This window comes from Dipteris shenzhenensis, chromosome 5 (genome assembly GCF_047967505.1).
Source record: "Dipteris shenzhenensis isolate YYH24624 ecotype China chromosome 5, Dip_SZ_1.0, whole genome shotgun sequence".
NCBI lineage: Eukaryota > Viridiplantae > Streptophyta > Polypodiopsida > Gleicheniales > Dipteridaceae > Dipteris > Dipteris shenzhenensis.
This window is the reverse complement of record NC_141600.1, coordinates 749,835-774,204: the sequence shown is the minus strand read 5'-3', so window position 1 is coordinate 774,204 and position 24,370 is coordinate 749,835. Positions and strand designations below refer to the sequence as shown.

The 24,370-nt window shown below is 45.5% G+C and overlaps 1 protein-coding gene across 1 annotated transcript in view; it reads left to right on the top strand.

Annotated features, from left to right (window-relative positions):
• LOC147901456 (Galactose oxidase/kelch repeat superfamily protein) overlaps window positions 1–24,370 on the top strand; it is a 230,931-nt gene that overhangs the window by 27,625 nt on the left and 178,936 nt on the right. Inside the window, exon 4 of the mRNA XM_087374795.1 lies at window positions 22,963–23,079. Within this exon, the coding sequence (XP_087230921.1) occupies window positions 22,963–23,079 (117 nt within the window). The remainder of the gene's footprint in view (window positions 1–22,962; window positions 23,080–24,370) is intronic.

Below are 24,370 nucleotides of genomic sequence, written 5' to 3'. Positions count from 1 at the left end.
GTGTCCCAGTGTGGGATTGCCTGAAACAGCTCAAGGCTCAGTACAAGCCTGCAGGACAGTGTTGGATGCTCATTAATTGCAAGCTAATTTGGGGAGCTGGTTGAGCACTGTGGAGCTGTTGTGAGGAGTAGCCTTAGATGCTGGTTGTGTATATATATGCACTTTATTTCTCTGCTTAGAGATTGGCCTTGTGGGCACTGGGAGCAGCTGTAGAGGACTGTGTGGCTGCTAAGGACAGTTTTGGAGCTGCGTGCTTACTGTGGGACAGAGGTGCCAGACTTCAGAGAGAGGAGAGTTCAGCATGGGAATATGCTTGGCAAGACCAATGAGTAGCAGAGGTTTTGCATGGGGCAATGATGCATAATGGGAAAGTGGAATGCTTTGAATGCAAGAGCATTTGCCACCCTTGTGTAACCTGTTTTTCGGGTCTTTTGAATATTTAAAAAATACCAAAAGGGGCACTAAGGTTTGGGGCCAATCTGTGTCTTTGTCTTGGTGTAGGAGCACTCTAGCTCCCATTTTGTTGGGTGTATATTTGTTGAATTGATGATGTAATAGTGTTGGCTGGTTATTTGTTCACCTCCGGAGTGCCGACAGAAACTTAGTACGAAGACTTTGTGTAAATGGATGCTCAAGTATGTGTGGGTGTGTGGATTTGTATGTGTGAGAGCATATTTTTATACTATGGTCTACACCCACTGTTGGGCGCTGATGACGTCAGTGGGGATGTCATAGTAGCTAGTCCCTGCTATGCATGATGGAGTTTATGGTTTTCAACCTTGTGAGTGACTATCATGAGATTGAAACTGCACTATGTTGTGTGTTTAGAGGATGAGTTTGGGAATGTTCTTGGATTCATCTAGGTATATTGGCTGGTTATTTGTTAGTTTTACAGCCCTCTTGCTGGTCTTGAGGCTGGTTTCACTCAGCCAGTCGCACAGATGACTCTAGTGCCACTCTTGGTAGCCTCTCTCTGGGTAAGGCCTAGACCCTATGGAGATAGGTAACTGCCTTGAAGATAGCATCAATCTCAAGTGGTGTCATAGCAAACTTTGCCTGTATGATCTGGTGGGGGACTTGCTTCGAATCATCCTGGATCTTATATTCACATGTAATCTCTAAAGCATCGCCACTCAATTACTATCAGATCACATCCCCAAAAGGACATGTCTGTAGGCCTCACGAATGTGTCAAATAGCCAAGCCTTCGTCGAGGGGTTCTGAAAATGCGCCTGAAAACATTGTCACTCTAGTTGAGTCAGAGCTGCATGCTCGGCATGCCCTGTGTGCATGGGTCATTGTGAAGACTAGCCTTGCAAAGATTGCCCGTAGATAAGTGTAAGATTGTATAATCTCCACTTGCTCTCCTCTGTAGGTGAAGCTATGTTGATGAAGTGCTGGCCGGGAGGTGTTGAAGATCATAACCTTGGTGTTTCTATATTTATGTTTTTCCTTGATTTGCTACTTGATTTGATAATAAGGCCAAGATATGAGAAGTGAAAGATTCTCATTCTTATCCTCAATGTCTCTAATTATTATTATACATAGTCACAAGAAACGTTTCGTCTGTTTTGATGTTTCGCAAGGTTTCGTTTCGTGTTGTCAAATGAATCGGATAGGTTTCGGAATGATAATATATATATTCAAGGCTATTGGCTACTAAGATATGTTATACTCAAGTTTAGAGCATACAAAGAGGAATATAAGTCAAGACACCCAAAAAGGATTTATAAAACACTAACACATTCTTCAAATTTATTTCAAGCTTTCAATCTTGATTCTCAAGTTTCAAGTTCAGATAAATCAATCTTTGAGGATTGAAAAGCATATGTATTCTAGAATCTAGATATATGAACATTGAATCATTGAAAAAAAGGAAAAAAATTGTTTTAAAAAATATTTCAGGATTTGGGCGAAACAGCGTTTCGTCCTGTTTCGAAGACAAAACGTTTCATCGCGTTTCGACAAAACGAAACGCGTTTTCATGTGACTCTTGATAGGAATAATTTGTAAACTTTATCCTCTTTTGATACTCTCTCCCATCTATCCATTTTCACTCTAAGAGGTAGCCTTTTGAAAAGAGAGGTGTACTCGTCGAAAAACTCTTGCCTTCTGTAAACTAGAATTGGGCTGGTTACCCTTTAGTAGAATGCCATCCGATCCTTCAGTTTGTGCCATATGTTGTTTTTTGCATTCAAGCGTTTTGCTAGCAATATCCTTTGTAAGCAGGCTTGACATGTCTATCCCCCCCAATATTTCATGAATTCACTTCATGCCTTGTACCATCTCTTGTGCTTGGTTGTTCCATTGCCTTGCGAGAAATTTTATTTATGTTCACTTTTAAAATGTTTCCATCACTTTACGAGAGTTCGTTTATGTCCATTTTTTAAAATTGTAAACGTGTTGGCAAATTTCCTTTCCAACAGAGTTTTTGCTTTAGTTGAATCTGTCCTGCACCCTCCCCATTTCTCCCAATACTCTAATTGGGCTTGGAGCCCAAGCCTGATATCCATGGAGGTGCTAAGGAGGATAGGAGGACTATGTCATCTGCATACGATAGTATCTCTATCAATAGGTCAGCCAGGCGCAATCCTTCGCCTCCCAGGCAGTCAATGAATGTTGTGATCTCATCATTATATAGCCAAAACAAAGTTTGTGAGAGGGGGCATCCCTACTTCAACCTTATCGTACTCTTGACCCAATCTGACAGGCCTCCAAGGGCATGCGCGCTCCCTCTGACAGACTCATCACCCCCCAAATCATAACAACTAGGATCTGCATCTCTTGTAGTCGTCTGATCATACAAGCTCGTTGGATGGTATCGAAGGCCTTCCGAAAGTCTACAAAATAGGCTTCGACTTTTTGGGATCACGATTGTGCCTCCTCAAGTGTGATCCAGAGTGGAATCATGTCTCCTAAAGCCAGCCTGCCCCAATGCTCGCTGTCCATGCGTCTCTGTGTAGGAGCTGATCTCTCTCTCAAGTACTGACCCGTAGATCTTGTCCCAATGTCCATGGGATCTCTGCTTTGTGTATCGGTACGATGGTAGTGGTACTCCAAGCAAAAGGGAAACCATGACATACCGTTTGATCATATGAGCTTGTCGGATGGTATCGAAGGCCTTTGTAAAGTCTACAAAATAGGTGTAGACTTTTTGGGATCGCGATTGTTCCTTCTCAATGATTGCCTGGAGAGTGAAGATATCATCTAGAGTGGAATCCTGTGTCCTAAATCGAGCCTACCCCAATGCTCGCTGTCCATGCATCTCTATGTAGGAGCTGATCTCTCTCTCAAGTACTGACCCGTAGATCTTGGCCAACGTGTGACCAATCATGAGAATGCGGTATTCCCCGTGTCCATGGGATCTCTGCTTTGTGTATCGGTACGATGGTAGTAGTACTCCAAGAAAAAGGGAAACCATGACATACCACATGATTGAACATGTGCAAAGATTGGGGCCAAGACCTCTTGTCCATGTGCAAAGTGCTCAGTCCGTAGGCCCTCATGGTCCTGGACTCTCCGATTGTGGAGCCGACGTAGTGCACCTCTCATGTTCTGTGGGGTCAATAGGATGCAGGTGGTGGGCCAGGGAAGAGCGAACATTTTGGGTGGTGTCTGAGACAGGACATTGTAGAGGGATGTCGCATATACCTCTGGATATGTAATGGGTATAGGTGGCTTCCCCTCACTTAAGAGCCCCCATGCAAAAGTGGGGTCACCTCTGTGAAATGATCGGATCACCTCATCCATCCTATGTGAGGAAAGCACACCTCTTACGCCGCGCGTTAAGCGTCATGAAATCCGTTGTGCCTCAGACCTCATCAAGTGTCCCCAAGGCCTGCTCCCGTATGAGGTAGGATCTCATCTCCCGGCCCTCGTCATCATATCAAAAGGATTCTGTGGCATCTTCCGAGCTGGGGAGCGAACTATAGATCTAGTCGTGGGGAATGATCTAGTGGCAGCATCATGGATCAGTGCTATCAGTGCATCTAAGGCAAGAGCGAGGTATGCATTATCTCTCAAGGGAGTTGCTAGCCCGCAAGACAGGTGGCTCTTATAAATTGCATCAAGAGCATGATCGAAATGCACTCGAACATGGGTGGGAGTAGGTGGATCTCGGTACCATATCTAGCAATATATTCAAGATGCTAAATGACAGGTATGAGCGATCGGTGCCAAGAGGGGTGAAGTCATGTACTTGTGTCACTAAGGTCGGGGAGCCCATCAAATAGTCCACTATGCTGCTGTCCCCTTAGTGTGGGAAACATGTAAGTCCTCCAAATCTCAGCCATTACTGTAGACCATTATATATGATCAAGTCATGTATTGCTCCCATATTTAATAAATGTCTCCCATACCTTGTCACATGTGATGCATCCTCTGAGTGTCTCTCTATACCGAGCTTTGCTGGGTCTACCTTTGGCACCCGCAGGGGATCTGACTCAAAATCAAGCAGCTCCACTCGTCTATTCCCCGTACGCGCTTTGAAATTACCAAGGAGGAGTACCTCTCCCTGTTGGGAAAACTCCACTATGTCTTCATAGATCATCTCATAGCGGCTATGACCATCTGTCGTGGCGCAAGATGATGTGCCTTGGGGGGAATAGCACACCGTAATAAAGAGGGCGGTGTGTCGGGTGGCTAGAATCATTGAAACCGGCCTTCGATAAACAAAAGGGCAGTGATCTTCTTCTACTCAGTCATAAACTTCATAAATAGCCATAATGCAAGCTTGTGTCACTTAAATCACTTAGCACAACTTAGAAACAAGATTCAACAACAACAAAGGTGAGGCTAGAATGCCACTGCTCAATGAAAATAGTACACAGTGCACCCACTGGCCCCAAATGCCTTGGCGCCCCTTACGGTATTTATTTAATGCTTCTGAATGAAAATGCTTTACAACAAGGGTTCAACCTTGCACTGTTCCTCTCTGCAAATCCTCTACTTGTCTTCAAGGCATCTAATCCCAGTGCACCACTAGAATTCCCACTGGCAAGGCATACTCAGGCATTCACTTCTAATCTGACACAACTTAGAGGCATTCAGGCATCCAAACCACTGGCAAACTGAGCTCAAGGCAGCCTCAAGGCTATCATATGCATCCACACTGTCCTTAGGCCTTCCACAGGATCACCTTTGCGTTTGGGTGCTTCCTAGAACCTGTTGGAGTACTGAAAGGACTGCACACAACACGCATGCACTGCAAAAAGCTGCAAAGCAAGAAAGAACAAGGAAAAAACTGAACCTGGAACCAACTCCCGCTGTCTGTGGCAGAGGGGCGAGCTCCTTCCTGGCACCTATCCTCTGTCCAGGCTCACCGCAGGGTGCAAGTGTCTTCTAGCAATCAGGAGAAGAGAGAAATGAAGGTAGAAAGCGGAGGGTGAACAAGAAAGAGCTGTAGAGGAAAGATGGTTCGGGGTCCCCGAAATGATTGCATCAGGATCTGTGCCTGAGTCCTCCTAAGAGAAGCTGCCAAAAGCAGCAGGGAAAGTTCCTCCTGCAGCCTGCATTGGTCCAAAACAGCTCCAGAAACCACCACGCAGCCAAAAACATATGCACAAAGGTCCAGCACAGCAAAAGACAACCCAGGGCACCTGCTGGAGGCAGCTGAACACAGCCGTACAGACGTCGTACAGCCCGTATGAAAATTTTCAGAAAGTTTAGAAATGACTTCTAGCACTTCCTAGAAGTGCGTACTAGTCTTGAATTAGTCAAAACAGAGTTAAAACGGCTTAAAACGGCTGAAAACAGGCTTGAAACAGCTCAAACAGCTCAAAAACTGCACAAGAACAATTGAAAACGTCCCAACACCTCTGGGAGAGTGAGGGGAGAGAGATGGAAGGTGGGGGAAGGGCATGCATACACATGCATGACAAATGGCATCTCCTCCTTCCCATTTGCCCCTTCATTAAAGTCCTAACCCCCATACCAAGGACCACGTTGGTTGTCCTTGGGCCCAACTTTTAGACCCCTCTTTTAAAGCCTTTGCCTTGCCGCTAGGACCTAGTGGTGCACCTAGACTTTGCCCTTAGGAACTTCTAGGAAGTGTGCACTTCCTCTAGCTAGTCCCTCACGGCCAAACCATTACAACACTTAACCATGGACCTAGTGGTGCACCTAGACTTTGCCCTTAGGAACTTCTAGGAAGTGTGCACTTCCTCTAGCCAATCCCTCACAGCCAAACCATTACAACACTTAACCATGGTTAACCTTGGGTTAAGCGTAGGTTGAGTTACAAAGATACTTTACATCACTTTTCACGTCCTTGTGACATACCCTCCTCTTAAAACAACAAACTACCTAGGTTGCTGCTGAAAAAGTACAAATAGGCAGAAATAGCCCATACCAGAATATACATCATCTGTAAGATACAACCTGCAATGATAATATGGGCTAGGAGAGCTCGAGAGTCCATCCATACATCAATGCATCCTCTATGTCGAGTGTCGCGAACACCCATCATGGAGACCTCACGGCAAAAATACTGTCAGCAAGCAGCATCTCGGGTGAGACAATCGGTGCCACGAAGCGATCTCCAGATATATGAGCAGTCTGAATCAAGGAAGGGGAGGTGCTACCCTCCTCTTGAGCACCAGGCAATGCTCCAAATCTCTGCTCTGCTGAACTTGTAGGAGCCTGTACCGTAGTTGGCGCAAGTTGAAAACGCGTTGAGGTAGAGCTGCAAAATTTGAGGTGAGTCTGCCATGTCACCCTCCTCCATCCACCTCGCATTCAGTGCAGGATAATTCCTGAACTTCACCAGGTAGCGACGGGAAACTCTACCTTTCACTTTTCTTTCCATATGTGCCAAAATCTGTTCCGGAACCAAGATTTCATCCAACTCTTCCACCTCGGGTTGATCCTCATGTAGCAGGTCAACAGGCACATCACCCTGGAAAGGCTTCAATAAACTCACATGAAAGGAATTGTGTATGGTCCAAGTGGCAGGTAGCTTCAGCCTGTAAGCTACATCATTAATGCGTTCAAAAATCTAAAAAGGACCATAATACCGCATCTCCAGCTTTGTATACACTTTCGTCTTGCCTTTCATCATCCCGAGTCATGCTTTTTGAAAATGCTGCAGCACCCAATCGCCCTCTTTCAAGAGAAACTCGCGGCGATGCTTATTGGCTGCCCGTTTGTGCTTCTCTTGGCTTTTCTGGAGGGCTGTTTTGACCTTTTGGTAAGCAACATCCAAACTTTCCACAAATTTGTCCTCTTCAAAAATCTTCTCTTTCGTATGCAGAATGGGAGGTACCTTCTGTTCTTCTGCCACAATTTCAAAGGGGGCTTTCCCCGTGGATGAGTGTACAATGTTGTTGTACACGAACTCAACAAGTGGCAAAAATTACTCCCATTTCGATTGCCGATCCGAAACATAGCATTTGAGAAGATCAAGGGCAGTGGAATTGGCTTCTTTGGACTGCCCATCAAATTCAGGATGGAAAGAGGATGAGAAATTCAGCGTGGTACCCATATTCTCAAAGATACCTCTCCAGAAAAGACATCCGTAGGTCTCTATCACTGACAATTGATTGAGGCATCCCGTGATGTTCAAACACATGAGACATAAAGAGTCTCGCCATCTGGTCTGCTGTAATTTTCTTTCTGACGGGAATGAAGTGGGCCTGCTTGCTGAATCTGCAAATAATGGTCCATATCCCATCATGTCCAGATGGTGTACGAGGAAGATCAAAGATAAAGTCCATGGCAATGCTCTACCAAGGTCGATCGGGAATAGGTAGAGGCTACAACAATCCAGCCGGCTTCTGCCTGTCATATTTCACCTTTTGGCAGGTGATGCATGTCCTGACATATGCCTCGACATCTTTCCTCAATGATGGCCAAAAGAAATAGTGCTCCACAGCTTTGATGGTGGCATCAATGCCTCTGTGTCCTGCATAGGGTGGAGCATGACTCTCTGTCAACACTTTGGGCCTCAACTGTTTCGTGACACACAATCTGCCATGTATCATCATAAATCCATCTTTGAGAGTATAGTGCTTGTGCCTCCGTCCATCAACCAACTGATCATAAATCCGTGAAAAATCAGCATCATTGGCATATTGATCCTTCATGGCATCAAGCTCATCATGATATGCAATGGTCACTGCTGAAACTTGTGGCTTAATAGACACTGCATCTAGAGTGGGCTTGCGTGACAGTGCATCTGCAACAACATTCTTCTTCCCAGGCACATGCACAATCTGAAAATGAAACATAGAAAGAAAATTTGCCCACCTCATATGCTTCTTAGACAACTTTCTCTGAGTGAGAAAGTACCGCAGTGATTGATGATCGGTCTGAACATGAAAATCAGCACCCAAAAGATAATGCTTCCAGGTCGAAAGAGCATGTATGACAGCCAACATGTCTTTCTCAAAGATGCCAAAATTCATTTCAGCATCCTGGAGCACTCTACTCTCGTATGCCACGACTCTTCCATCCTTCATAAGTACCCCTCCTACGCTGTTCCCACATGCATCTGCTTGGACAGCGAAGGGTTTGCGAAGATCTGGCAAAATAATCACAGGATCGCTCCTTCAGTAGGTCAAAAGCTGCAATCTCTTTGGGACCCCATCTGAAAGTGACCCCTTTCTTCTATAAGGCATGTAAAGGAGATGCAATCTCTGCAAAATACCGAATGATCCTCCTGTAGTACGAGCACAAGCCCAGAAAGCTACGTACTTCATGGATGTTCTTCAAGTGTGGCCAATTCCTGATACCTTGGCAGGGTCCATCCTAACTCCATCCTTGGAAACAATGTGCCCGAGAAAATGGATCTCATGCATGAAGAATTCACTTTTCTTGGCATTGACAAGCAGCTTATGCTTCCGTAGCTCCTCGAGAACAATTGCCAGGTGCTTCCTATGTTCAGCCTCATCCTGAGAGAAAATGATGATATCATCAAAGAAAGTGCCAACAAAGGTTCGGTGCTCTCTAAAAATCCTGTCCATCATTCTGTTGAAGGTGGCAGGTGCATTAGTTAACCCAAATGGCATGACAAGAAACTCGTACAAACCAAATGTGGTACGATATGCTGTTTTGTGAACATCCTCTGGCTGAATTCTGATCTACCACTCTTCAGATCAATGCGGCTGAACATTCCAGACCCCTGTAACCTATCCAAAATATCATCTATCCGAGGTATAGGGAATCTGTTCTTAATGGTAATCTTATAGAGGGCTCTATAGTCAATGCACATCCGCCAGGATCCATCCTTCTTTTGGACCAAGAGCACGGGTGAGCAGTAAGGTGAAGAGCTGGGCTGAATCAGCCCCTTCTCCAGCAGGTCCTTGACCTGGTTCATAATTTCCTCTTGCTGGGCTGCACTGACCCTGTAAGGAGGTCGACACATGATTAGGATGGTGTAAATTCTCCATGTGTAAACTCTCCATCCTAATCATGCTAATCATCCTAATCATGCTAATCTCTGTGGTTGACATGCGTCGATACATGGGTCCCTTGGATAGTACTCCTGGATGAACCTGTGTGATCGCGTGGCTGACTTGTGTTGACACATGGTCAACATGTGGTCAACAGATGTCGTCATGTGGTCAACGCTTGTCGACAGGTGGTCGTCGTGTGGTAAGGTAACAGTTTCCCCCGCCACTATCATTCACCGTCCCAGTGAATAGAAATGGAGGACGAATCCGTCAAAGAAAAAAAAAAAAGAACTTACAAACCATTGATATGGTGATGGAGTAGGAAAAGGAAATGGTACAAACCATGTGGTTGGCCGTGGGAGTAATCTAAGATTTGTATTAAGTTGAAACATGAAAAATAAACTGCTGCATGATAAGGGACAGCATGGAAAATTGCAAAAAAAACTGAGTACATCTTGAGGTAAAACACTGATATTTACAGTGAGGGCCAAGCAGCTTGGCAAAAATCTAACAGTGCAAAAAAAAACCCAAACACCCATGTATCAAACCCTTGTATGAGATTACTGAGGGTGGTAATCAGCAGCCTGTTCCTCTGCCTTCTCCTCTTCCGCCTTCGTATTTTGCTCTGTGGCCTTTTGCTCATCCTTTTGCTCTGGCTCAGTCATATGTATCTGTGGATGGGGTGCTTCCTCCTCACACTCAAGCGTGTCCATCACATTTCTCAGATTTTCATACTTGGCTTTATATCGGTGGTATCGCCGGTAGTAATGATCTTTTTGCCCTTGCAAGGTGGACTGGGAAGTCTAGAGGGTGGCCAACTGAGTCCGAAGATCTGTGAATTCTTCCTCCATGGATGAATGCTTCTTTTCCAATTCAGCCACTCTGGATTCTGATTTTTCCTTGGCAATCTCGGAGGAAGACGACGACTCCTTTAACTGTGTAATCTCCTGGTGAAATCTGGTCACCTCTGTGACATGCTGGCTTTGCAAAGTTTCTAGAGCTGCTGCATGTTGGCTGCGTAGTGTTGTCATTTCTGCTTCCCATTCTTGCTTGTGATTGTGGAGGCGATCCTCAAGGGCAGCCTGCTGAATGTTCCAAGCGATGTCACGCTCATGTATTGCTGAGTCCTTCTCTTTCTGCCACCTTTCCTCCTGTTGTCGAAGTGTCACTTCTGTGGTGCGCTGCTGGGCTGCCTGCTGTGCTCTCTCGAATTCTAACTTCAAATGTTGCTGTTGAGAGAGGAGCTTATGAGCATAACCTGTGGAATTGAAGACCGCTGTCCCAAGCTGCATGAAGTGTCATCCATGATACGCTGAGCAAGATGGAGGGACCTTTCATCCACGCATACCTATCGTTGTAATTCATCCTGTCTGCCAAATTAATCACGTCCCCCAATTCCTCAAACATGTCAGGGAGAGCTCCCTCTTCCTCGGTTGACAGGTTTCCTGTAGGTGCCAATTTGTCTAAGTGCACAAAACATGGCGGGGCCCTAGAGATCTTTTTGTTCTGAGCGAGGCATTCCTGCAAGGGAATGGTGAAGATTTGATTGAGATTCTCCTCTTCCCCACATACTGGTGAGCGTTTCTTGTGAAGGACAAATAGTAGTTGGCTGTAATCTTCATTGTGTTTTTCCACCAGGGAGATATTTGAAAGAGGTGGGCCTGATGAAGCAGCTATGTAAGCTGTGAACATATCATTCTCATGAAGGGGTGGGCAATCCACAGATTGGGGCAAAATCCCTCCCTCAAATACCTCCTATGATGCTGAAGTGGCCGATGGAGGATCTCCTTGGGAGGGGCTCCCACTCCGGTCTTTGCTCCTGTCTCTGCCCCTGCCCTATGGTGGTCGTGGTGGGGAGGCCGAAATGTGAAGCACTCCCTGGGATGACATCTTCTGAGAAAGCCCGTGGGAGTCAGGGCCCAGGCTAAGATTCAGGTCCAACACTTGGTCCAACACATGGTCAGAGGTCGCCTGAACTGTGGTGATGAGTGCATCGGTGAAAGTGGTAGGGAGGGAAGATGAAACAACTGCAGTCCTTCGTAACAATACACCTTTCGAGGAAGTCACTGGTACAACAGTCGTATCTGGTACAACAGTCGTCGTATCTGGTACAACGGGGGGTGTACCTGGTGCAATCCCTCCCACTGAAAGTTTGGAGATCCCTGGAGAAGCCTGGACAAGTGTGACTAATGGAGATGCAAGTCCGGGCACGGGCACTGGCGAAGTGAGTGATGGAGATACGAGACATGTCACTGATGGCAAACCTGTAGCACAGGTAACCGAATATACTGAAGAAGCTCCAGCGCAGACTTCATCAGGTGGCGCTCACTGAGGTGTCCTCCTGGTCGAAAGAGGAGAGGAGGCAATTCCAGGGGAAGGGACACTGGAAGTGACAGTGAAAGAGATTGAACAGGGGGTGACAGGAGGGGAGAGAGATGATGATGGGAGGCAACCTGTGACAATGGAAGGAGGGTTGGACTTCCACTGGTGAAGTAAGAAGGTGAGGTGGGGCCCACAAGTACAGGTATATGTGCCCCGACGCTTGCGGACTGTGTTACGGAAGGCAGAGTAGAAGAGTGAGGCGAAATCGTAGGGAGTGACCGAGAGAATGGAGTCTAAGGCAGAATGGATCGCCTTGGTGATGAAGAAGTGGCCTGGGGCAGAGTAGAAGTGCATGAACAAATACCTCGCTAAAAGCATATCTCGGCTGTTTCCCTCGAGAACCTTCTTGCACTCATGTCCTCTGCGATGAGTTTTACATAAAGACAAGAAGGACAGGAATGTGGGTGAGTCGGTGTGAGGTGGCAAAAAGGGAAGTGTGGGAAGACGGAGATATGTGGATACGAGACTAGGAGTGAACATGTGATGGGAATTCAGGAATCCAAATGTGTCTGTTGCAAAGTCATAAGACTGAATGAACGCAGTACACATTTGGACGTCCACCTGGGGAAGTGTGACAGCATCAAACTCCATGAGAGACATGGGGCGAGCTCCTTCCTCGCACCTATCCTCTGTCCAGGCTCCCGCAGGGTGCAGGTGTCTTCCAGCAATCAGGAGAAGAGAGAAATGAAGGTGGAGAGCAGAGGGTGAACAAGAAAGAGCTGTAGAGGAAAGATGGTTCACAGATCTGCCCCAAAATAATTGCCCCAGGATCTGTGCCCAAGTCCTCCTAAGAGAAGGTGCCAAAAGCAGCAGGGAAAGTTCCTCCTGCAGCCTGCACTGGTCCAAAACAGCTCCAGAAGCCACCACGTAGCCAAAAACATGTGCACAAAGGTCGAGCACAGCAAAAGACAACCCCGGGCACTTGCTGGAGGTAGCTGAACACGTCTGTACGGACGTCCGTACGAAAATTTTCAGAAAGTTTAGAAATGACTTTTGGCACTTCCTATATTAGATACCAACTTGTTTTCTTCTAGCTTTTCATCGAATCACGAGCGCCGGCACGTTAAATCACCTCCCAGCCGATCTCAGTGGTCGTAAGCTCTCTCTTCATTCAAATCGCTACGTTGAAGCTTTTTCTTACTTTATTTCCACCAAGCCCCAAAATTCCCTAGATGGATCTAGTATGCCACATGTCTTCATTTTAGGGTCCCTCCTTAATGCATCATTTACCCCTCTCTTGGGATATCATTAAAATCATTTGCCCCTTGGCACATTTCATGCATTTAGGTCCCTTAGCCTTAGATCCACCTAGTCTAGTGCCATGTCACCCTCACCAAGGACCTTGACCTTGATTCCTTTTTGATCATTTACATGAAGCCCAAACAAATATAATACAAACATTGATCCTTTAAAGGAAAATGCCGACTGATCCTTCGAAGGTCATGTTACCTCAACTTGAGCGTAACATTCCTTCCCTCTTCAGGCAACAGCGTCCTCGATGATAAAGTCTGGGAATACTCTCCGTAATTGGTATACGGATTCCCAGATAGCTTCTGATAGAGGTAGACCATGCCATGCAACCAACATCGTGGGTATCTTCCGATTGCGTACTTGCATTGTTCCTGGGTCCAGGATTTTTGTTGGTTTGCGTCTGGCATTATCCTCTATCTTCTGAAACAAAACAACATCCTAGATTAGTGAGTCACCTGTATGCAAAAATTTCTTTAAACGAGAAACATGAAACACTGGGTGCACCTTACAACCCTGTGGCAATTCTAATTTATAGGCTATCTTGCCTATCTTTTTTAGAATTAACCATGGCCCACAATATCGAGGTGATAACTTAGCATACTCTCCTGCAGTCAAAGACTTAGAGTGCGAAGGAACTCTTAGAAAAACTTTTTCTCCTTTCTTAAATTCTCTAACGGATCGGTTTTCATCCGCATACGCCTTAGCTCTATCCATAGCTTGGCGAATGTTAGCTCTCGCAAGTGCTAGCATCTCCCGCATCTGAACCACAAAGTTCGCGGCACTAGGCACTTTCTGAGGTACTCCAACTATAGTTGGATTCGCTGGTCTATAACCATAGTTCAGCTCAAAAGGAGTGAACCCTGTAGAGGAATGTTTTCTATCATTGTAGGCAAATTCTAACAATGGCAAGCACTTGTCCCATGTATATTGCCTCAATGACACACATGCTCTAAGCATATCCTCTAAAATTTGGTCGATTCTTTCTGTCTGACCATCCGTGGATGATCGCCACTACTCATTCCCAACTCAGTTCTTAATGTCTCAAACACCGCAGTCTAAAAATGACCGGTAAATTTGACATCCCTGTCTGATACTATGGATTTGGGTAATCCATGCAAACGAAATATCTAATAAACAAATCCGCCACTTGCGGGGTACTAACAGACTCTCTAGTTGGAATGAAGTGAGCCATCTTGGTAAGACGATCAACCACCACAAGGATAGAATCATATCCACCTTGGGTTGGAGGTAGACCTAGAATAAAGTCCATGGAAATGCTCTCCCACCTACCCAGTGGTATCTCCAAGGGCTGTAAAAGTCCGGGTGGCTTCACCCGCTCTGCCTTACTTACCTGACACGAAAAACAATGTGTCACATATTCATGAATATGCTTTTTCATCTTTGGCCAAAAGAAATCTCGCTTCACGAGATCATATGTCTTCTCGACTCCTGGATGACCCGCATATGGGCTATCATGGCATTGTTGAATGACTCTCTGCCTGAGATCATTCATATTAGATACTACTACCTTGCCATTTCTTTTCAACATACCATCCCTTATGGCATATCTTGCATAAGTTTGGCCTTTTCTGGATGCCAGGTCATCCTTCTCCCCGGGTTTGAACACATGAGCCTTAGGCTAAAGGCTCTGGACGAACTCGTCCACCTTTTGAGTTTCTCTAATCTCGGTCATTAGAGCACTCTCTAATACCGTGAAACTCAAATTATGCATAATGCGTGACAACGCATCAGCAACTTTATTATCCTTCCCTCTTTGGTACCAAATTGTGAAGTTAAACTCCTGCATGAGTTCTGCCCACCTAGCTTGGCAGCCTCTCAAGTCAGGGTGTTTACAAGAATGTTTCAGAGTATCGTGATCAACATCAACATAAAACTCTGACTCATACAAATAATGTCTTCATGTTTTCAGAGCATGGACAACATCATACAACTCTAATTCATGAGTTGGCCAATTTCGTTGAGAGGGAGAAAGCTTCTTGCTTTCAAAGGCTACTGGCCTTCCCTCTTGGAGGAGAACTGCTCCTACCGCAACATCGGTTTCAAGGAAAAACGGTTTCTAGGGCTCAACTATTTTTAACACCGGTCCTAAGACCACAACTTGTTTTATGGTGTTAAAACTTTCCTATTGATTCTATCCCCATATAAAAGGTACTTTATCTGAGGTCAGATCAGTCAATGGCGATACTATTTCGGAATATCCTTTGATATGCCTTAGATAAAATTGGACAAATCCCAAGAATGATCGCAAAGCGGTCAAACTCTGAGGGATTAACCAAGTCAGTATCGCAGCCACTTTCTTTGGATCCATTTCTACCCCCTCAGGAGTAATTATGAATCCTAAATATTCAAGTCTTACCATACACAGTATAGTTTTCTTTTTATTTATATAAAGACTGGCTTTCCTCAAAGTACTGAACACTATTCTTAAGTGTTCATGATGCTTAGTAATACTTTTACTGAATACCAGAATATCGTCAATAAAGTGTAATACAAACTTTCCGATATATGGACATAGTAAATCGTTCATAAGCATGACGAATGTAGCTGGAGCATTGGTAAGTCCAAAGGGCATTATTAAAAACTTATAATGTTCAAACCTTCTAAAAGCAGTTTTATGCACATCCTCGGCTCTAATATGGATCTGATGGTAGCCACATTTAAGATCTATCTTACTGAAAATTATGGCCCCATGTAATGTATCTAGCAAATCATCGATCCGAGCCATCGGATACCTATGCTTAATAGTGATATTATTTAATGCCCTGTAATCTATACAGAGGCAAAAAGTATCATCTTTCTTCTTCTTTAATATCACTGGCGAAGCAAAAGGTGAGAAACTTGGTTGAATCTGTCCCAACTTGAGGTATTCTTCCAGTTGTCTTCGCACCTCCGCCTCTTCAGTAAAACTCAACCTATAGGGAGGTCTATTTACAGGTTCTGCCCCCAGGATTAGTTCAATCTTATGCTGAAGATTCCGCTCTGGAGGTAACCGATAAGGTAGCTCATCCCTAGAACTCCTCTGCTATTTGATCAGCCAGCTTGGCCATCTCTCCATTTTGAGCAACATCAGTGCTAGCCGAAAAATCATCAATCGGCTCTACCGATGCTGTACAAAGAAACAAAAATTGTTCTTGAGCTTTTCGAATTTCCATTACGGAAACCAACGGTCCTTGAGGTATATCCTTTTCACCTCGTAAGACATATAGCACATCATTCATCTTGAATTGATAAATGTGCTTTTTTCAATCTATGGCTGGATTCTTCCTAGAATGCCAAGCCTTACCCAGGGCTATGTCTGCATAAGCAAGCTTAGTCATTTCAAAATCAAGCTTCTCAGCATAGTGCTGAATTCGAAGCTCCAACTAGGTAACCCTTTGGTCCCATACTTCAGTTGAACTTCCATCTGCCATTTTGACTGTATATGCATAGTCAGATGGGCTAGTCTTTAGTTTCAGCCTCTTTACAAGCTTGGAGTTAATTACATTGTGCGTTGACGCTGAGTCAAACAACACAATGACATCATGATTAGATACTTGCCCTTTCATCTTAATTAACTCCGTATCATTAAAGGCTGTATACCCCGTTGTTGCGGGCTTTGACAGGATATTATCAGGTGCACTAGTTACTAACTTAGCAATAGACACACACAACAAAAAAGATACTGACCTTTGAGAAGATCCCGCTAGCTGAATCTGCATTTGTTCTGCTCTGGGACTTCCCTCCATTTCCACGTCGCAGTTTGAGACCATCATCTCAGCCATCCGACGATCCTTGTTTCGTGGACAATCTTTCCACTGATGAGGTTGAAGGCAACCAAAAGACAAGCCTTCTCTCCTTGCTTTTTCTCTTTGCTCTGGGTTCAAAGAAGACTTCGATCAAGCCCAGGCTGCCATTGGCATTACTTTTCTTTTCATTCCAATGGTGGTACTTGATTTAGGAGTCTCAACTGGTTTCTCCTGCTTGGCTTGACCACTAGGCTGTAAGACACTCCCTTTGCTAATCCACTTCTTCTTAAACCCAGTTTTCTTCGGGTACCCATATTGAGTCCCAACTTGCACAAACCCACTTGGTCTGTTCCCTTTTGCATCCTCATAGTTCAGGGCTATGGCAATTGCTTCATCTAGCATGTTCGCATACTTAGCCCGAACTTCCATCTTGATTCGATCATTCAATCCAAATATAAAATCTTTTACTTGGATTGATTGAGGTAGGGGTTCATCAACCTTCTTTACACTTTCTCTGAACTTATCAGTGTATTCCGCCACTGATAAATTTCTCTGACGAAGGTTTCGATACTGATCCCAAGCTGGGGATGCTTCGTCAGGAGGTAAGAAGTGTTTTCTAAATTCCTTTTTAAACCCCTCCCAAGTAGTGGATGCACTATTTTCCTGAGCTCAGATTGCCCTACATTTGCTTGTAACTGTTGCGCTAAAATCTGTTGCAAGGCATCCTCTTACATTGCAATTCTGCCAGATAGTGTATGACCTATTGGGCGCGACACCTGCAGGTCGGCCGAACTCCCAACTCTACGGGATCCATCCTAGAAGCTTCTTCTTCTACTTCCATTTAGGTCGATGGGTGTTTTTTTTTAAAAAAAAAGATAAAACACCGCTTGAAACTGTATTGACAATTCGAAAGTCCAACTCCCAAATTTACAGCTAACCAAGCATATATCACACTGTAACCAAACCCACTTTTCCCTGTACTAGGGAAACTCCTGCAATCCGAAATAACTTAAACATGGAGACCAATAAACTAGCATATATCACAACAAAACATATAAGGCATAGAAAACTTCCTGGTCATTCATGCTGCATGGATAGATTAACTAGTCTCAGTTTTGTCACTCCCACTTTGCATTTATAATCTGTCTTGCATAGCTGATGTGGCTTTTTTTTTTTTCAAGGTCCAACGACCTTAAACGACGTGTCCTCTGTCAATCAAATCGTTCCACAGTTGCCTCGCTCCTGGGCTCTCCTTCACCAATTTTCTGTGCGTGTCTACTCTGGACGCTCCAAAATTGTTCCGGGGTAAACACAATTAAAGGCGCCCCAGGTTATTCAATCTGATGGTGAAGAAAACAAACCGATGCGACTATTCGCAAACCTGCTGTCCTGCAACTGCGATGACGTTCACAAACATCTAACCTCTGCAAACGCACGGTCGTCTCTATATTTCTCGGAATTAGTCTCACGGGTACTCTGACGTTGCGGTTGGTTACGGTGGCAATTGATATCCAAGACAATTTTCTTGTTACCACCAAATCTGCAAAGGCGATACGCAAGGCCTTACGATGAACCCTTGATCCAACCCAATCCGCTCTATATGATCCAGTGATATTACCGATCATTGTCTTCAGGTTCGTCCGCTCAACAGTCAACAAGTCGTGACCAGCGCGTGCGCCACCCTGATGTTCAACGTCCACCCAAACTAACGAACTGCCCGATGGCCTGAACCAGACGACGCAAACAATCTACCAGCTTAGTTTTTTTTCTCTGATCTCGTAAGACAAAATCCCAGTTCCATATTGTCCGTTGCCAAATCCTTCCTCAATCCAACGTTAGCCTGTCAACTCGACAAGATCCCAAATCTGCGCTTTGATACCAAATATTAGATACCAACTTGTTTTCTTCTAGCTTTTCGCCGAATCACGGACGCAGGCACGTTAAATCACCTCCTAGCCGATCTCACTGGTCGTAAGCTCTCTCTTCATTCAAATCGTTACGTTGAAGCTTTTTCTTACTTTATTTCCACCAAGCCCCAAAATTCCCTAGATGGATCTAGTATGCCACATGTCTTCATTTTAGGGTCCCTCCTTAGTGCATCATTTACCCCTCTCTTGGGATATCATTAAAATCATTTGCCCCTTGGCACATTTCATGCATTTAGGTCCCTTAGCCTTAGATCCACCTAGTCTAGTGCCATGTCACCCTCACCAAGGACCTTGACCTTGATTCCTTTTTGATCATTTACATGAAGCCCAAACAAATATAATACAAACATTGATCCTTTAAAGGAAAATGCCGACTGACCCTTCCAAGGTCATGTTACCTCGACTCGAGCGTAACATCCTAGAAGTGCGTACTCGTTTTGGAACAATCAAAACAGAGTTAAAACAGCCTAAAACGGCTGAAAACAGGCTTGAAACAGCTCAAAAACTGCACAAGAACGACTGAAAACGTCCAACACCTCTGGGAGAGTGAGGGGAGAGAGATGGAAGGTGGGGGAAGGGCATGCATACACATGCATGACAAATAGCATCTCCTCCTCGCCATTTGCCCCTTCATTAAAGTAACCCCCATACCAAGGACAAACTTTTAGACCCCTCTTTTAAAGCCTTTGCCTTGCCCCTAGGACCTAGTGGTGCACCTAGACTTTGCCCTTAGGAACTTCTAGGAAGTGTCACGGCCAAACCATTACAACACTTAACCATGGTTAACCTTGGGTTAAGCGTAGGTTGAGTTACAAAGATACTTTACATCACTTTTCACGTCCTCGTGACAATCGTACCCACATGCGTTGTGCGTGCTCCTCCTTCTGTATCACAGCTATAAGTGGCCTCAGATGCGATCTAAAGAGAAATGCTGCCCCTCCAAAACCTTGTATCCCACTGTTCCCTCCTCGTCTCCTGTCTAAAGGCTAACTCCTAGGTATATCCTGTGACTGTGGGTAATCCTCTTTTAGTGTAGGATATAATTTCTCTATCAGTGTAGGTCTCCAAGAAGCCTCTTGGCTCTGACCATAGGGTGCCATTACAATTCCATGCTACTATCCTCAATTCATGTTGTCTCCTCACCCCATGGCTTGGGCACCGTCATGCACTGTCTCCACCTGTATCCTCTCCTTTGTCAATAAGATGCTTTAAAATTCATCTTCAATAAGAGAGAAAGAGAGAGAGAGAGAGAGAGAGAGAGAGATGTATTAACGTCCGCGGGAGGCCTTGCGGGCCTATGGGACAAAAGTGCAGAAACAAAGTAAACTCATACAAGCCTCAGTGGGTTGGAGCGAAGGGCTTGCTAAGACCCTCGAGTACTAGAAAACACATAAACTGAAATACTAATGTAGTACAACATATCAAGTCAGGCCAGAAAAGCCAAATAGTGTGTAACATGAGTGGGGCATGTCAGCGCTCAGGGCTAATGCTCCAAGAACATGATCTGGCTCCATGTATCCAGGCTCCGTGATAGCTCTCTGGTGTGACACAAAGAGCTCACGTATCTGCATCTGTTGAGCTGTCTAACGGGGTCAAGGGCCCAGTCAAAGTGGACTTGTACACAAGTGGGAGTGGGGGGGGCTCTCCATGTGACTGGCGTAGTGGTGGAGATACTAAAGGATAGGTATGAGTGGTCAGCACCTAGCGGGGGAGGGGGCACGACGAAGTCGTGTACCCGTGAGGTGAAGGATAGGGGACCGAGTATGTAGTCTACTGTACTAGTACCTCCGCCATGGGGGAAACAAGCGAAGCCACCAGATAATGGCCATCTCTGTAGGCCATTATATATGATTAGGTCATGGATAGCCCCCAGGTCAAGTAGATGCCGGCCATATCCCATCACGTGTGATGCATCTGCTGAGTGTCTCACTATCCCAAGCTCTACAGTGTCTAGTTCTGGTACTATGAGAGAGTCTGATGTAAAGTCAAGTAGGCCCACTTGCTTGTCACCTGTGCGTGCATTGAAGTTACCAAGAAGGAGGTTGTTTCCTAGTCTGGAGAACTCAATGAGATCATCATGTATCGTCTCATATGGGCTGTGTCCCTTCGTAGTGACTGCGTGTGCATAAGGTGATGTATCTGGGGGAAAGTAGCACACTGCCATGGAGATTGGTCGGGCATCAGGTATCTGGACACGGACCCACATATGTCGCACGTGTTCCTCTCTTCGAACCACTGAAATGAGGGGTCTCAAATGTGATTTGAAGAGGATGGCCACTCCTCCGGAGCCACGCACTCCACTGTCTCCCCTCATTTCCTTCCGGTGGGCTGACTCCCATGTATATCTTGCCACAGTGGGCAGTTCTCTCTCTGGACTCTCATGTGTCTCAGTGTAAAAGATCATGTCTCTCCCAGTGTATGTCTCCGAGAATCCTCCTGGGTCAAACCAGAGTGTGCCATTATAGTTCCACACTGCCATCTTGAGTTCATTATGTGCATTCATCCCATTGGTCCGACACCGTCATAACTCCCCATCTTCCTTCTCTTCCCTGGCTGGTCTCTCGCGGATAATGACTTTACCATCTCTATATACAGCCCATTTTCCTGCCTCCCTTGCTGCCATTACCCGTACCATTCCCTCCCTTCTGTGCTCCTGCTATAGGAGGGTTAGATCATCATCCCAATATATCCTGGTCCCTTTCAATGCTGCTCTCATGCGCATAATGGTGGACCTATCCATGGCATTCCAGAATTTCAGTACCAAGGGTCTCATTGGTGTTTCAGCTTTAGCTACTCTCCAGGCTGTCTCGCATGTGAGATTAACCCCCATTTTAGTGAACAAAACTTGGGCATCTGCCATTGGGGTATCTCCCACCATCAAGCCCCTTACAAGCACATTCAAGACCTTGCTGGATCTCCTTTTCTCTTCCTCTAGAGTCTCAGAGATAAACTCCTTCTTGGGTGCAACTGATCCCTTTTTAACCACTGCTGTCCATTCAAGCATTTCTTCTTTCCCTTTATTGAGTTGTTGTGTGATCTCAGCATGTTTCCCAATCATCGTGGCCTGCATGGCCGCCATCTCTTTTTTGAGAGCTGCATTCTCTGTCCTGAGTATTTCCATGGCTTTACAACTCCCCTCTGAAGGCATTTGCATATCCTTCATTTGCTGTAGTTCAACACCCAGTGAATGCATCTTGTCTTGGAGCTTTACCTTCTCATTAATCCATTCTGTTTTTTCTTGTTCCCAGTCCTCTTTCTTGGCCTTTTTTTCCCTCCATTCTTCTTGTATTTATCCTCCCTGTTTTTTAAACTCAGCAAGGGTCTTGTCAACATGGGATTTTTCAGCCAATAAGGCCACATTTGTGGCCTCTAGGCTGTCTATTTTTTCAATTAGCTGGAGACATATTTTGTTGAGGCATGTGAGCACTTCAGTGGTACCTTTGTGGGCTGTCCCATTCGAGAGGGCTGTCAGAGCAGATTTTAAGGCTTGTTTTCCCCAAATGTCCTCCACACACCCTCGTGTAGGCATAGTGCAAAATAGATTTGAAGAAAAAACCCTTGTGGAGAAATATTGATCTTACATTCTTGCACTGGATCCCTTCCCTTTTCCCCTTGATTGCGGGCCTTCTTGATCTTGGTGTGTTGCAGGTTGCCTGTAGCTGATGCGGAGCTGTGGAGCTAGGCCATGAGGGCCTGTTGGAGCCTCGAGTGGGGCCAATGGACTGCGGGGATACCCAGTACTAGCCTAAGGCTAGCAGCAGGCTTGAGGGCAGCTGAGCAGCAGGTGCATCTGCTTGCCACTGCTGGGACAGCTGGCGCAGCTGCTCGTGGCCTAAGGGATCAGCTCAGCTGTTGTATGGCCAAGCCTAGAGGCCTGTGGTAGGCCTAGAGTCCGGCCCACATGAACAGCAGGCGCGGCAGCAGCGACAGTAGAGGAGGTGACGGGCAGCAGAGGATGGTGGACAGGAGGTGATGGGCAGCAGAGAAGATGCGACAGCAGGGGGGGTTGGCGCGATAGCAAGGGGGTTGCGGGGGGGCTGGTGTGACAGTAGAGAGAGGGCTGAGGGAGGGGGAGGGGCTAGGGAGGCGGAGGGGCTGAGAGGCTAGGGGTGGAGGGGCTGAGAGGCTAGAGAGAGAGAGAGAGAGAGAGAGAGAGAGAGAGAGATTGTTGTTAACCTTGGAATAACATGCTTTAAATTACATCTTTAATGTTGTTGACATTTCAATATCGACTGGTTGATTTCTTTTTAATTGAATTTATTGCCAGCAATTACATCTAGGCAAGCTCGTTTGGTCAGGACTTGGATGTGGTCCCTCGATTAATCAGGGTTTGTCAAAAGTAAACTCATCTCAAGAGCTTCCTCCATGCAGAGGCCACAGCTTGGTGAGTAGATGGATTGTCTTTGAAGTGATTATGCAGTCTTGATGTATGTTAGATATATATTGCATCTACTTAGCTACACTTACTAGCCATTTTCTAATTTCAAATTTTCTGTGATGTAGTCTATTGTAAACCCCCTCCCCCTGCCCCTTTTTCCTTTTTTTTTGTCTAGGTCTCCCATTCGCGTTCCTTTTCGTTTCCCCCGTTTCTTCATTTTCTAGTAATTCTCGAATTTCAAGATTTGGTATTTTTTCATCCATAATAATAAATTCTCTCTCACACACACTCTTCGGGCTCTACATTGATGAGATCACGACTTTCATCAACCACCTAGGAGGGAGGCTCCTTGCTTGCTGACTCCATGATACCGATATTGTTGTACGCAGATGAGATACTCCTCATATCCTCTTCAACACGGCAGGCCTACAGAGACACCTGGAGGTCCTAGAGGTGTTTTGCAGTGAGAGAGACCTGAGAGTCAACCTTAGCAAGATCAAGGTTATAATTTTTAACACCTGGCGTCTTACATACTTTCTCTATTTTCTAGTGCAATATTACGGGAGTAGCACCACGAGTATCCTCCTAGCCAATTCCTGTTAGAGCGTGAGAGCTGACAGAGAAGTTGAAATCAACAAAATCACGTAAAAGCTCATTCTCCTTTCTCTCACTAACTCCAACAAGCCCCATCTCCCTAGATGGATCTAGACACCACATGTCATCATCATAGGGCCTTTCCTAATGCATCTTTTCACCCCTCTCTTAGGATACTTTAATTCCAATTGCCCCTAGGCACATTCTTGCATTAGGCCCTTAGCCTTAGATCCACCTAGTCTGGTGCTATCAACCCTCACCTAGGACCTTGACATTAATTCCCTCTTGATCATTTACATCAAGCGCAAACAGATATATTACAAACATAGATCCTTTAAGGGAAATGTCGACTGATTCTTCCGAGGTCATGCTACCTCGGCTAGAGCGTAACAATCCTTCCCTCTTCAGACATCAACGTCCTCGATGATAAAGTCTGGGAACACTCTCCGCAACTGGTACACGGATTCCCAGGTAGCTTCTGATAGAGGCAGACCATGCCATGCAACCAACACCGTGGGTATCTTCCGATTTCGTATTTGCATTGGTCCTCGGTCCAGGATTCTTGTTGGTTTGCGCCTTGCATTATCCTCTATCTCCAGAAACAAAACCACACCTTCGATTAGTGAGTCACCTGAATGTAAAAATTTCTTTAAGCGCGAAACATGAAACACTGGGTGCACCTTACACCCCTGTGGTAATTCTA